Below are 14140 nucleotides of genomic sequence, written 5' to 3'. Positions count from 1 at the left end.
TCGCAATTGCAACGGCTTTCACGCAACACAAATTGGGGGACAGGCCGTCGGACGATCCGACGGTTTCGGACTAAGCGTGGGATTTGACATTCAAATTTGTGTCACTTACATTTACTGGGAAGAAGAAGGTCAACTTTGGCGGACCTGAGAGGGGAGCGACACATGCAGGATATCGGGCGCAGGATCTATGTAGATTGCGGCAGATGTGCATTCCAGCGGACATTCCGGATCGGTGATCGCGACTCGGACTGGTAAGTAAATTTGCCCCATTGTGTTTCAACCCTGCACCCTGAAGGCCACATTGCATTTACCGTATTTTTCAGACTATAAGGCGCACAAAGATCAAAGGTGCGCCTTATAGTCCAGTGCACCTTATATATGAACCGTACTTACAGACAACAGTGCACAGGTCTGCCACCTGCTGGTCACTCATCCTTATAATCAGGTGCGCCTTATAATCCAGTGCGCCTTATATATGAACCTAGATGTTTTAGCAGGCATTTATTGATGGTCTGCCTTATAATCCGGTACGCCTTATATTCCGAAAAATTTGGTACATCACATTTACATTGTGTTTATGCTACATGTAATGTTAAGGCAATATCAATGCAATGCAAGTGCAGCCTTACCCTAAAATACTTTTGTATGGAATCCTGATTATCACATGCCTTTTTGTTTTTGAATTTCTATTTTATACTCCCCACCTTCAAAAGGCCATAACTTTTTTCTGTTTACAGAGACGTGTAAGTGCTTGTTATCTGCCGAACACATACCATTTTTAAAATGTACTGGGAAGTCAGAAAAAATGGGATAAAATTGACATAAAAATACAATTTCACAATTTTCTTGAGGGTTTTATTCTTACAACATTCAATGTACAGTCAAAATGACACATCCCCTTTATCCCTTGGCTCAGTACAATTACATAAATGAATTTATATACTATTGTTATCTATTTATGCCATTAAAATAAGGTAAAAATCTTTGCAAATAAAAAAAAAATCCTTGTAATGCCATTCTCTGAGACCCATAACTTTTTTGTACTTTGGTGTACAGAGCTGAAAGGTGTAATTTTTTGCGGGATACCAGATTAAATATTTTGCGCTAATCTTGAGTTTGGAGCCCGTGGTTTTGACAATAATTATCTATAAGACCTCATGCAGATGGGCTGGAACCTGGGCAAGCACATAGTTGGGAGGAAGGAGGAGGAAAGGTGATAGCTCCTCACCCCTCCCCTCTTCATAGAAAGTCGCCCGGCTCTGTCAGTATGCGGAGAGACACAGTTGCCCTACTTTGCCAAAGGTGAGGCAAGCTGCCTGGGTTTGTCTAACGAATGTGCAGGGTGTGCTAGATAATTGAATATTGGTCAATTATCTGGCGCACCCTGCACTGTTTGGGAAATGTGCACCATTTATGTAATAAATGTTTTGCAAACTCTGACTAAGCACTGGCATACCCTTTTAGGTGCACATTTTTCTAAAGTGTCGTAAACCGTGACACAAAACTGGCATAAACACCCACTTTCTAAACACATGTGCAAGCTCCAAAAAGGTTTTTACAGTGCAAAGTCAGACAAAAAACTGGCGCAGCCAGAATAATATATCTGACCAGGTACCATTGACCTCTATATGGGATGTGATCTTTTCCTGATCACGGCCCCCATTACGGTCGTGTGCATGAGGCCTTGGGAAGGTTGTGCACAGGACATAGAATAAGCACTTGATTGATGAAGCGCCTCAAGGCTGGATAACAGCTGCACATGTTTCCCTACATATTCAATTCTGGGGAACCCGGATCGTTAGTATTCATAGTAGTCAGTTTTCTATCCTGTTGATGGGTGGAAAAAACATATTTTTGGCACCAACCAGTTAATTGTTCATATATTTTAGAGTAAATAAAATCAGGATGATTTTACTTATGTGGTTGCGAAATTTATAACAAAAACAAAAACACTTTATTGACAAACTTTATTAGCAAAGAAAAGAGCACCATATTCTTGGGTTTTTTAAAATTAAGAATAAATGTAGTATAGGTTAAACATTATGACATATTTAGAAACCTGCAGTAATGAATGTTAGCACCATTACTCTAGCTGTACCTGCTAGAATCAATCAAGTAATGAACCAAAACTTCCAAATTTGCTAGAAAGTAGATTAACATGCTAATACATGTGTATGTGAAGCTATGGAAATCTCTGTTGCTACTGATGGCAACTAATGGCAAATCAATGTTCACTTTTACATGATATTATTCTTGTGGAAGCAAGGTTATATCCATTTAGCAACTGTATATAAAATTTTGATTTAGCAACTGATTTGTGAATGTTTGAGTTTTGTATGTTTTTTATCACTTGACTTTTATTTATCACTTTTTTATTCACCCCTATGTTACACTCACAAAAACTGGTAAAAAAAAGGCGTATAAAGAATGTTTTCACTGAATTACCCACCAGAAGCAGAGGTTACTATGTGCAGTTTTGAGAAAACTATGTTTATAACAAAGGAAGGTATTGTAGACTAAACTGTTAAAGTTAAACTGTCTACCATCCCATAACATGGTACATTAAAACTAAAAAATCTTAAAGCTCCTTGATTCAAATTTGTTATGACACCAGCAGAACCTGGTCATAGTTAAGTTGTTGTAAACCCTTGTCCTCGGGCAGTCACACATCAAAGTTAACATGTTGGAGAAGAAGCATTTATAAGATACTCAGACTGGCATCAGGAATAAATTCATTTACTTTTAATTCTTTCTGTTGCAAATCTGAATGCTCATACTAGCTTGCTTACAATAAGTAAGGGCGACCCTCAATATAAGATTAACAACTAAGGACCATTTGATGTTTATGGAAGTACCCAAAACTTATCCCTAGCTCTAACTTACTTGGGAAGTAAGAGACTTCTTAAGGACTGTGAAGTACCAAAGATGATAGAAGCAAGTATTGATTTGTCGGGAGAGGATTTGGTGTCAAGGTGTAATGTGTGGCAGTGGTCATATAACTCTATCTTGTATGGTATGAGTGTCCAGTTTCTACACTACTGCTGCACAGCATGTACTCAATCGATCATACAGGTATGCTAAAAGAAGGAAGAAGAGAGCTTAGCCTGTATGGGTTAAATGGTATGTGTCCGGGATACCCCTTTTCATGCATTTGCCCTGTTATTTTCAGAGAAGATCATTTTAGCTCCCTTCGAAAACACAAGTATGGTTAGTCAAGTTGAACGTTTATGTGTAGGGAGGAGTCAGGGGAAACAGTGGTTGGCTAAAGATCTAAAGAGTATTACACGCTTAGCACTATGATGATGATGCTTCAGGAGTACGACGGAATAAACATCTGTATTAAAGCATTTCAGAGAGCACCATGTATATTCCTAGGGAGAGGAAAAATCCCTTGTCTTGCAAAATCAAAATTGTTATCTTATTGTATCTGTATATCTAGAGCAAAACAAATTAACAGCTGGTCAAGGTACATTGTTTTCTCCAAAACCATGTCTCAAACTGCATTTTAGAAGTGTATTTTCCTGCCAGGACACACGGGACGCAGTGGAACATTGGGGGGAACAGGTTCACCAGTAAGTGATCTCTTAACAGCATGTCCTGCATGGGCAGATAGATGTTCAGCAGAGTTGGATTCAGATGAATGAGGGCCCATGCTTGGATGATGAAGGTTATGGTGGAAATGTGGTTGCCCAATATTAGTCTGTGAAGGTGCCAAGGGGACATGTGGTGCACCAGCCTGTGACACTATTCCAGGCTAAAAAACAAGATTTACAGAAGAAATTAGATAATAGATATTACCTACCGGAGATATTAGATACATAATATACCAAAAATGATAGATCTGGGATAGATAGATAGATAGATAGATAGAGTGAAAGTCCAAGGCAGCACTGTGTAATGAATGAGGTTGGGTGTAGATCCATGGGTTTAGGCATAACCTCTTCACATAAAAATAGGCAGCACTCCCAGATTTCAGTAAAAATACAGGTGAAAAATGTATTTCAAGGCAAAGTTTCGGTGTAGCACTGAAATCTGGGAGTGCTGTCTGTTTTTCCTTTTTTAGACAGATAGATGGATAGATAGATAGATAGATAGAGATCTGGTGAAATAGTTTGATAAATTTGGAATAATTTAGATTACAAAATGACTGTATTACCTGATTTTCATATATTGTACATTGCACAGAGACGTCTTCATCTACTGTTCCCTGAATTTTTACAACTGATCCAGAGCAAGCTCCAAAATGCTGTGACACAGACAAAGAAAAAATGTAGGAATTTATTAGTGTAAACATAACTATATTATAGGTTGAAACTGTTTAGTATATCCAATCTATATGAAACATTTGAAGAAGCAATAACCATAAGGACTTCAGCTTACCATTTGGTTACTAGTTACTATGAATGGTAAACTGAACCGACAAAATTGGACATTCGCACTTTGGTTGGTCATTAAGCCACCTGCTAAAGAACCTCCCATTCCATTGCTTAAGGGTTTGTCCAGCGGTGCATCTGGAAAGCGATGACTTTATATCCTTGGGTTGAGTGACCTTACTAACGTAATGTGTAATTTATGTCAAGAATACACGCGGTGTGTTCAAATAATAGAGCACTCACGGTGTGCACCACCTATTAACGTAGTCTCAGAAAAGAAGAAGGGAAGGGGAATATGTAGGAGAAAGAAAAAGTTGTGAGTGTATTAAAAATAAACTTTTATTATTGTTTTTAAAATTTAGAGTCTGTACTCTTTATTAATATAAATGGTCTAACAAACGTGGCAAAATTATCGTTGCCCCGCTGTTGCCCCAGCCACAAATAATACAGAGTGGCTCCTAGGGATAAAGATACAGGTGGGAGTCCCCTTATGATTTCTTTAATCCCTCCTGTAGAATAGCTGGATCCCACTTCTATTCGGTAGTGGGGATCTAGGACAGTGCTATGTGGTTCACTCTTAATGAGAGATCCCGAGGGACCTTAGTTGCTGCCCAGCGCGACACCGCTGTGTGCATGTGTCCGCTGTGAAGTATGAGGGGATCGCGGTGGTGCGCCACACCGCGCCTCCTCTCCTCTGGCACTGCACAGCTTGTCTAGTCTCAGGTACCGTGCTGTACGATACCGAGGCTGACAGTAGGTCCTATTGTGATCTTAAACGGCGATCTAACTGTATGTCAGTATCGCTACTGCATCTGTCCCTCTATTATTCTTTCCCTAAGTTGTGGCTGCGGGCATAGATTGTGTCCCGACACGTGTTTCGCCGAGTCTCCCCGGCGAGAAGCCGGGGAGACTCGGCGAAACACGTGTCGGGACACAATCTATGCCCGCAGCCACAACTTAGGGAAAGAATAATAGAGGGACAGATGCAGTAGCGATACTGACATACAGTTAGATCGCCGTTTAAGATCACAATAGGACCTACTGTCAGCCTCGGTATCGTACAGCACGGTACCTGAGACTAGACAAGCTGTGCAGTGCCAGAGGAGAGGAGGCGCGGTGTGGCGCACCACCGCGATCCCCTCATACTTCACAGCGGACACATGCACACAGCGGTGTCGCGCTGGGCAGCAACTAAGGTCCCTCGGGATCTCTCATTAAGAGTGAACCACATAGCACTGTCCTAGATCCCCACTACCGAATAGAAGTGGGATCCAGCTATTCTACAGGAGGGATTAAAGAAATCATAAGGGGACTCCCACCTGTATCTTTATCCCTAGGAGCCACTCTGTATTATTTGTGGCTGGGGCAACAGCGGGGCAACGATAATTTTGCCACTTTGTTAGACCATTTATATTAATAAAGAGTACAGACTCTAAATTTTAAAAACAATAATAAAAGTTTATTTTTAATACACTCACAACTTTTTCTTTCTCCTACATATTCCCCTTCCCTTCTTCTTTTCTGTAATTTATGTCAAGAAACCTGTGATTGGTTCAGTAAGTGGCTAAGTCACATTAAGGACAATTGTGACATCCTCAGAGATGGACTCATGAGCACTGGAAACCATAGTGAGTAGAGCTTGTAGTGCTGAAATGACATGTGGGCTGAGTTGTTTTTTTCCCACCTCTTTAAGCATAGTATGTAAACTATAAATAATAAAAATGACTGGGGTAACAACTGACAAAAAACATGAGGTTAAGTGGCCAACCCCTTTAAATTTTACATTTGAATATGGTAAATGTAGGAAAGGCATACTTAATATGGCTTTAATACCCAAACCCAGGGGTGTAACTAGGAGAGACAGAGCCCCACAGCAGATGTTTGAACGGGGCCCTCTAGCCCCTCAGAAAATATACATATTTGGATACTACCACATTTATACACTGATATATACATTTATACACTTACACAGATCTGTCCCAGTAGCTGCTACCACATGGGGAAGTACACGGCAAGAATCAGAGATGAGTCATCCCTAGTCCTGTCATTCTTCTGTCCCCTCCCTCTCCCCCTGATGTTTCTTTTTCAAGCTGCTGGCTCTGGTATGTACTGTGGAAGATGTGTACTGTTATATACATATTCGCCAGATTCAGGAATTGTGGTCCGTGTTCTTTATGAATCCGGTGCCCCTGTACTGCTCTGGAAGTGTGGACCATTTTTTTGGGTGTTCATGCTGCAGAATTGTGGACACCGGACAGATTTGTGGCGTCCAACTAAGCTAACATGCCCCTTCAGGTGCACATTTTCTCTGTCTTGTTGGACACAGTGACCTTAAAGGACACCTGTCATCAGGTCTGTGTCACTTGTCCTGTCACTACTACCTGTTGGAGCAGCTCACAAGGATCCCATCCCAGCCTTTATCTAGTTATTTCATACATTAATCATTGTAAAATCATCTATTCTTTATCATGTAAATGAGGCGGGTCACATGGTCAGAGGCAGTGATGTCACCCCTGTTCCCCCTCCCCTCTCCTCCTCATGTCTGTGTGTAATGTATAGTAAAGCATGGCTAATGTGTGTCCTGCATCTGCTGACATGCTGCATCCTCCTAATACACATGTGAGAGACACAGACATCAGCTACACATGAATCTGACATGTTCTGCTGTAACATGGCTGCCTGGAGCTGCTGTATCTCTCCTAAACACACACACATGCACACACAGGCTGCAGGGGGCGTGGCCACCAGCACCAGGAAGCACACCATTATACAGCCTCACATCATTATACAGGCAGTCAGTCAAGCACTGGGGGTGTGGCTGTGCCTCCCACTCATGAATAGAGTGGACAGCTTGAATATGCTAATGCTTCATTGGACATTTCACAGGTCATTTGCATACAGCTTTAGGACCTCATTGCTTAGGTTTACAGGCATGTAGAGGGACAATGAAGGGATAGAGGCAATGCTCTCTAATGGCAGTTTATGAAAATATATTTAGTTTAGGGGGGTTATTTTGCATGACGGGTTCTCTTTAACACTGCGGGCCCCATAGCAGCTGTTATGGCTGCTACTGCTGTTGTTACTCCCCTGCCCAAACCTCATACAATTTTAAAGTAACCTAATTTTATCATAGACCCTGAAATGTTGTCATATTATGGCACACTGAAATGTATCTTTTATACCAAGTAGATACAAGAACAATAAAGAATTATAGAATCCAAACTAGTATAGATACTATGACCGTGCACTACATTTATAATGTGCTCTACGTAAACTTTTACTGCAGCTTGCTGGGAAAGAGGAGTTATGTAAATGTAAATTGTAAATAAACTTTTAAAGCATTTTTGATACATTTCAAATAGTACAGTTTATTTTAATAAACTTTGCTATGTACCTTAATTAAAGATATAAAGCTTTTCTATCCCATTGTATGCAAGCCTTCTTATGTCTAATAAGCTAAAGAATAAATTAGTTAGTCTGCCTTAATATTCTTACATGTATCAAAACATATACTTACAGCATCAGGTCCAGTTTCCTCCACACATGTAGCATCTCCAGAACTGGCATCATCTATACTACAGTTACTTGCTGCAATAACAAACTCAACATGTACCGAATTACTTATGCCAGACTAAAAATAAAAATGAGAAAAGTGGATTTGTGATTCATTTTAATTATAGCTTATTAATATTTTTCATATAAAAATTACATTTGGAAACACTTAAAGTACAACTGGAAAGTATAAAAACTTTTGCCTAGCTGTGCACTAAGCCAAAATAAGCAATTCTCTGATTTACACTCATTAGCTATCTGCAGCCATTTCTCAGCTAACATACTAGAAGCTAGCAGTTACCTGGTCTGTCTGACTGTCTTTATTTGTTTGGTTGGTTGCCATGAGATCCATAGCTAGATAGAGGACAGGAGGGTGTTGTTGGGAGAGGTTACCAGCTCATGCACACTCCTGATCAGTAGCTGCTGGGTGCAGGATTATATCAGTCCTGGCAGCATGTAAAAAGCTCCAGGACATGCAGTGATGTTATAAGCATGTGACTGATCACATGCTTCTGGTCATCCAATTACATACCAGAAATGGTATGTAGCAGGGCTGTTTGTGTTTGAATTTTGAATATAGTAGAAATGTGCATGTATGAAAGTGTGAATGCACAAATAAAGCCAGAGATCAGGTCACCCTTAGTTATAATGAATGTCATCAGATCCTGCACACACAGAACATTATACATACAGTGCAGATCACAAAGTGTTTTAAGGTATGACATTGCAGAGACTAGACTAGACTTATTCTGCACAAGTGTCTGGTTCTGGGTGATAAATCTGGCGCAGTATAAGACTTTCTAGTCATACTCTGCATTTCCTATTAGTTGATTTACATTAATCCAGAAAATTAGGACAAAATTCTATTTGGCGCACAAACCTTTTTGGTGCAAGGACACACCCCCTTTTCACAGGCCATGCCCATTTTGTTGAGCTAGTCAAAGGAAGCCAGAAAACTGTCTAAATCCCTTTATAAATGTAGTGCAAACTATGACATAATCTCCCCCAATGTGTTTTTATTGCATTCTGAAATGCACAGCATATGCATCAAGCAAAATTCATTGCAAAAAAACATCACTATTAATGGTGGTTAATGTGTAGATGTATTCTAAGTTGCATTTTCCTGTTGTGTTTTAATACAAAATGCAAACACATAGGCCCACATTTACCAATAATTGCAAACTGCACTATGTGCAATTTTGACTGTGCAGAGGGCGCCAGATTCAGGATTTGTGGCCCCTGTTCTTCATGAATATGGGGCTCCCTGCACTGCTCCAACAGAGTGCACCACTTTTTTTTGGGGCACCTTTAACAGAGGGCTTCCGACAAAATTCTGTCAACATTTGTATGTTAGATATGGAGCATGGTCCTACTGAGCACTGGAAACCTCATTTCAGTGCACAAATATGCGTTGCATGAAGAGTAGTGCAGCGTACGTCACAAAGTATTGCGTGCACCACAATTGAGTCACGTGTGCCAGAAATGTGTCTGGGACACTTCGTAAATACATGTGCAAGCAGTTTGCACTAAAAGGAATACACAAAGCCCGACAGAAAACTGGCACAAGGACCTCAGTAAATGTGGGCCATAGTGTGAATACAGGCCATAGCCATGTTTACAAGATGCAATTGAATTGAAGTTAAAATGCTGGAGAATCTCCACCCTAAATGTAGATGTGTTTAGAGCTAAATGCTTGCATTTGGTAAGTAGCCACAAATATTTTGATTTGTGAAAAAAACAGCTGTGTTTGAAATGCATTTTAAAATGCAATTCAATCCCTTTGTGTGAACATGATGTTAACTTCTAACTTTAGGTAGAACCTCTACCCCTGCTAGATCCCCCTAATGTAGTGGCCCCTCATCTCCCCCTCAAATTGAGGCCCCATAACCACCCTATATAATGTCTCCTTATCTCCCCCCCTTATATTGTGGTCTCTCATCTCCCCTTCCTATTGTGGCAACCTCCCCTTAAATTGGGACCAGAGATACTCACCTTTACCCATTCCCCAGCAGCTTCTGTCTTCCTCTGTTGATGTTGTGTGCATCACTGCACCAGCAGACAAGATGAAATCCAAACATGGACTTCAGTCAGAAGTCCGGTTTGGGTTGTACATCATGTTAACAGCCATTACCAGAGGAAGGGGGTGTTTTAACCTGACTCAGCTAAGGAACACCCGGCTGACTTAATTCACAGGATGACAATGCAGACTTTTATATTTCACAGGAGCCGCTGACTCATTTCCATATCATGAAGAGCAATTCACTAAAGAAAATGAGGAAGGACTTTAAGTTTGGGGGGGATAGATGTGGCTGACATGTTCCCTTTAACATGAATGCGGTAATTCTAGAAAGGAAATGTCATACCCTACTTGTTTGCTTATTGGGGTACATTATGATAATGTACGTACATTTGTATGAACATACCTCCTTGTTGCATCTATTTAATGCATATAGCAAGCATAGAATACATACCATTTACAACGAACCATTTATCCAAAGTTATTACATTTTCATAAAATGATATGTGCTGTGTTAGCCAGTGGTTAACACTTATACACAAAAGGACATGTTAGCAAATAAAAGGTATCAACAACTTTAACTTTATTTTTATCTACATTCTAACCTGAATTTTTCCTCGACCAATCTCACGTAGTAAGTAAAATGCAGTGTTGTTTCCACCATTAAATTTGTGAAGGGCTACATCAACTGCATGCACAACTTGGGTATTGTTAAGTGGCGCCAAAGGTGGGCAATCAGGGCAGATTCTTCGTATATTTTCTGCTGAATCTAAAGAAAGTAAGTCATAGTTTTATACATTATAACAAAACAGTAAAGTAAAAAGTTTCAAAGGGAATCTGTCACCAGATTTAACCCCTTTAAACTACCGTATTAACAACCTAAGGTAGGGTATGACATTTTTTTTTTCTAGAATTCCCTCTGGTGTTTAGCTATAAAATAATTTCATCCAAAGTTATGTGAATATGGGTCAACAAGAGTCACATTTTACCTCCGATGAGTCAAGTTTTAAAGGCTGCTGGGGGAGTTTCATTTTACCCCTATCTTCAGTGCTATTGTACCTGAAAACAATGTTTTGGTGTAATATTAAAGAGAACGATCTCATCTTTAATATTACATCAGAGCCAGAGATAGAGGCAGTTAAAGACATAGCTGTAAATGCCAGCTACAGATAATTTTTTTATCTGATGCAACCTAAAAGTTGAATATTTGTATCTTTAATATTACACCAAAATCATCTCTCTAGGTACCATAGAAGGGGCAATTGAAGTTACACTGCCTATGCAACCTCTCCTCTTTTGTGGAGAATTTTTATAAAGTAAACAAGCAAGGTTTCACATAAAGGGGGGGATGGATTCTAAAAGGACATTTCATAACCTACCTTTGGGTGCAAGTAGTTTAATGAACTAGAATCTAGTGACAGGTTCTGAGAAAAAGCAATAAATACAACAAACAAAATAAAAGAGTTTACTGTGCATATTCCTTACTTTCAGAATGGCTTTTTATTGCTATTTCACTATTTTGTTCATTATATACCTTTCTGAAATGTATTGTTTTTACTGTATGCTGTTAGTTTTTGGTTAGAAAACTTTCTAAATGTTTTTTTCTATTAATACCCAAGAGTGGCTTCCGCAATTTTACATTTGGCTCACTATACTCTTGTAAATGTTAATTCTTTGGTCAGTGTTGCTGGCCATTCAGTTTACGAAAGTTTAGTTTATGACATTCTGCTGAAAAAACGCAGAGGTATGGTAAGGGGTGTACCCATCTTTGTCATCTATGGCTTATTCACAGAATGGTCCACATTTATCACAAACAGTGCAAACTGCACTATGTACAAATTGTCTGTGTAGTGTGCAATTCCAGATTCAGGAATTGTGGCGTCTATTCTGTATGGATGTGTGCACCATTTTTTTTTTGGCACACTTTGTTCATGTTGCAGAATTGTGGCGCAGACGCAATTGCATTGCACGTCAAACAGAATTGTGGCGCACAGTCCAACTAAGCTCTAATATTTTCAGTCTTGTCGGACATAGTGCAGCCACCACAAAAAACTGGCACAGACACTTTATAAATACATGTGCAAGTTCTTTCTAGTGCAACCCAACTCATAGATCCAGTGAATGGAGAAGTAGCTATGCATGTGAAGAATTTTTTTTTTGGAAGTAAATTCCAAAGCTTTGCAATTGTGCTTACCAATTTTCAGAACTGACACAATTCAGAACGCAGTGGGGAGCATTTATTAATTTGGGCAGGGGGTGGCACTGGAAGTGTGCTATAATTTTCAGTGGGATGAAAGTTTGTGGGGAAAGGGATTAATGATATGGCGCATGAACCAAAAGATCAAGAACTGTCTCCTCATTCATGAAGGTAAAATAGAACTCTCTAGACTTGCTTTTAGGTCCACAAATTGTGTCACAAAACACTGCTAAAACACATTTTTTACCCAAAAACAGAGCAAGTTGTCCTTCATAAATAAGGAGCAAGAGGCGCAGCAAATAAATGTACACCAGTTTTCCAATTGAGTGTTACTCAAAGTTCCCATGTAACAAGGTTTTATACATGTTATAATATACCTAATTTAACTATAATTTAACTTAATAAACATTAATAAGTTACCTAGTCCAGATTTGCAGTTGGCTTTAGTGATTGTATAGGTTCCATTGTGCTTAAAGAGTTTCATGTCACAGTCGCCTTCCACTGCCTACAATTAAAAATACATTATGTGATGTTTGTAGCAGTAGCATGTTGGAGACAAAGGGAAATATCACAAAATATGATAGTCAATGCCTGCAGTACATAGAGAAAATATAAACTTTAAATTAAACTTGAAGTACATGACTGCTGGGATGCACAACTATTACATGATCTTTTTTATGAAATTAGAAAAAAATGTACTGTGAGATAAACATAGTAGATCTACTAAGGTCCGCATTAGTCCACTACTTTACATACCTGATCAATTACTGGTCTCACATGGCAGTTCTCAAGAGGTGTTGGACTCAAAGATGGACATTTTGTCTCCAAGAGATCTAGTTCCAAATATATGATTTCTCCAGTTGGCTTAAAAAAAGACACAAACACAATTCCATTCAATTGTATGTTATATGTTGCCATATATTTTACATCACTATTTGTTTAGTTACAAAAAATATAGTAATGACAAGGCAACTTTCAATATCTACTTCACTCCATCTTTAGTTTTAACGTTTTTTATTTACATATTTTAATAATGGTAGCAAAAAGGCACAGAGCACCAAAATTCTGCACGCAGGGGAAAGAAACATATATGAGAAATATATATAAGATATATATATATATATATATATAAGATATATATATAAATATATATAAGAAAAATATGCAATATGTAAGTGCCTGGATTCTCTTCTCCTTCAGGAGAGATTAAAGGACATCTACATCCAGGATGAAAGGCTGTATGCATATAAACCTGAGAGGCACCAGGCTCCATTAAGACCTATGGAACCTGGAGCCCCTCTGGGTCATTTGCATACAGTCCTTCATTCTGGTACTATTTCTTGCAACTCTTGTAAAATAACTGTACTTATGTACATAAATGAGCACAAATTGACTTCTATAAATACAATACAATTCTATACATACAATACAATTCTATAAATACAATAATTTGACCAAAAATGCTAAAATGGAAAAATTGCAATCCTTCCAGGACATGTATGTCCATTTTTACATGTTTAACAATAAACACTTACAATCTAGTTACTGTAGCATGAATTAACACATTTTTTAATTTGTGGCTTACCACAGGTTGCACGATGATATTGTCAACAGCGTTTAAGGCAAACTTATATCCAGTTTTGTGAATGGCATTAACATGCTGAAGGCCTATGTTTGCCACTTCATGGGCTTCGGGATCATCACAGTTTACAATGCGTCTAGGCAGTGACAGAGAGAGTACCACCGCCCAACAAAGGAATAGCGAGGCCAAAGCAATCAGCAGTTTCATGATGTTACAGTGTTCCTGGATTACTTCTGGAGATTGGGAGATAGGAATAGTGCTGTACATGGCAACTTCCTTATATAAAGCAGATAAATCATATCATTGCCAGGGAAAATATTTGCTCTGGCATTTCAGAGCTGTGCACATGAAATAGAAGGATAAACATTTGGAAAATCAATTTGTTTTGCTGGACTTCTGAAATGTAACCTTACAGTCTG

At 39.0% G+C, this 14140-nt stretch overlaps 1 protein-coding gene across 1 annotated transcript; it reads right to left on the bottom strand.

The window, feature by feature from the left end:
• Nucleotides 1–833: 833 nt before the first annotated feature.
• Nucleotides 834–14003, bottom strand: AHSG (alpha 2-HS glycoprotein). Its single transcript, XM_072142699.1, has 7 exons — nucleotides 13725–14003; nucleotides 12896–13003; nucleotides 12560–12644; nucleotides 10548–10711; nucleotides 7891–8004; nucleotides 4157–4246; nucleotides 834–3754 (listed from the first exon to the last, which is right to left on the bottom strand). The coding sequence occupies exons 1-7, from the start codon at nucleotides 13986–13988 to the stop codon at nucleotides 3506–3508; spliced, it is 1074 nt and encodes a 357-aa protein (XP_071998800.1). The 5' UTR covers nucleotides 13989–14003; the 3' UTR covers nucleotides 834–3505.
• Between the last annotated feature and the right edge of the window lie 137 nt (nucleotides 14004–14140).

Source organism: Engystomops pustulosus, chromosome 3, assembly GCF_040894005.1.
Source record: "Engystomops pustulosus chromosome 3, aEngPut4.maternal, whole genome shotgun sequence".
NCBI classification, from domain to species: domain Eukaryota; kingdom Metazoa; phylum Chordata; class Amphibia; order Anura; family Leptodactylidae; genus Engystomops; species Engystomops pustulosus.
This window is presented reverse-complemented; position numbering and strand designations above follow the sequence as displayed.

Excerpts from the sequence above, each read along its gene's own strand:
- AHSG (XM_072142699.1), bottom strand. The coding sequence starts at position 13,988 with ATGTACAGCACTATTCCTATCTCCCAATCTCCAGAAGTAATCCAGGAA. Across the intron at positions 13,004-13,724 it reads ATATCATCGTGCAACCTGTG|CCAACTGGAGAAATCATATA; the intron begins GTAAGCCACAAA and ends TCTTTTTTTAAG. Across the intron at positions 12,645-12,895 it reads TGAGACCAGTAATTGATCAG|GCAGTGGAAGGCGACTGTGA; the intron begins GTATGTAAAGTA and ends TTTTAATTGTAG.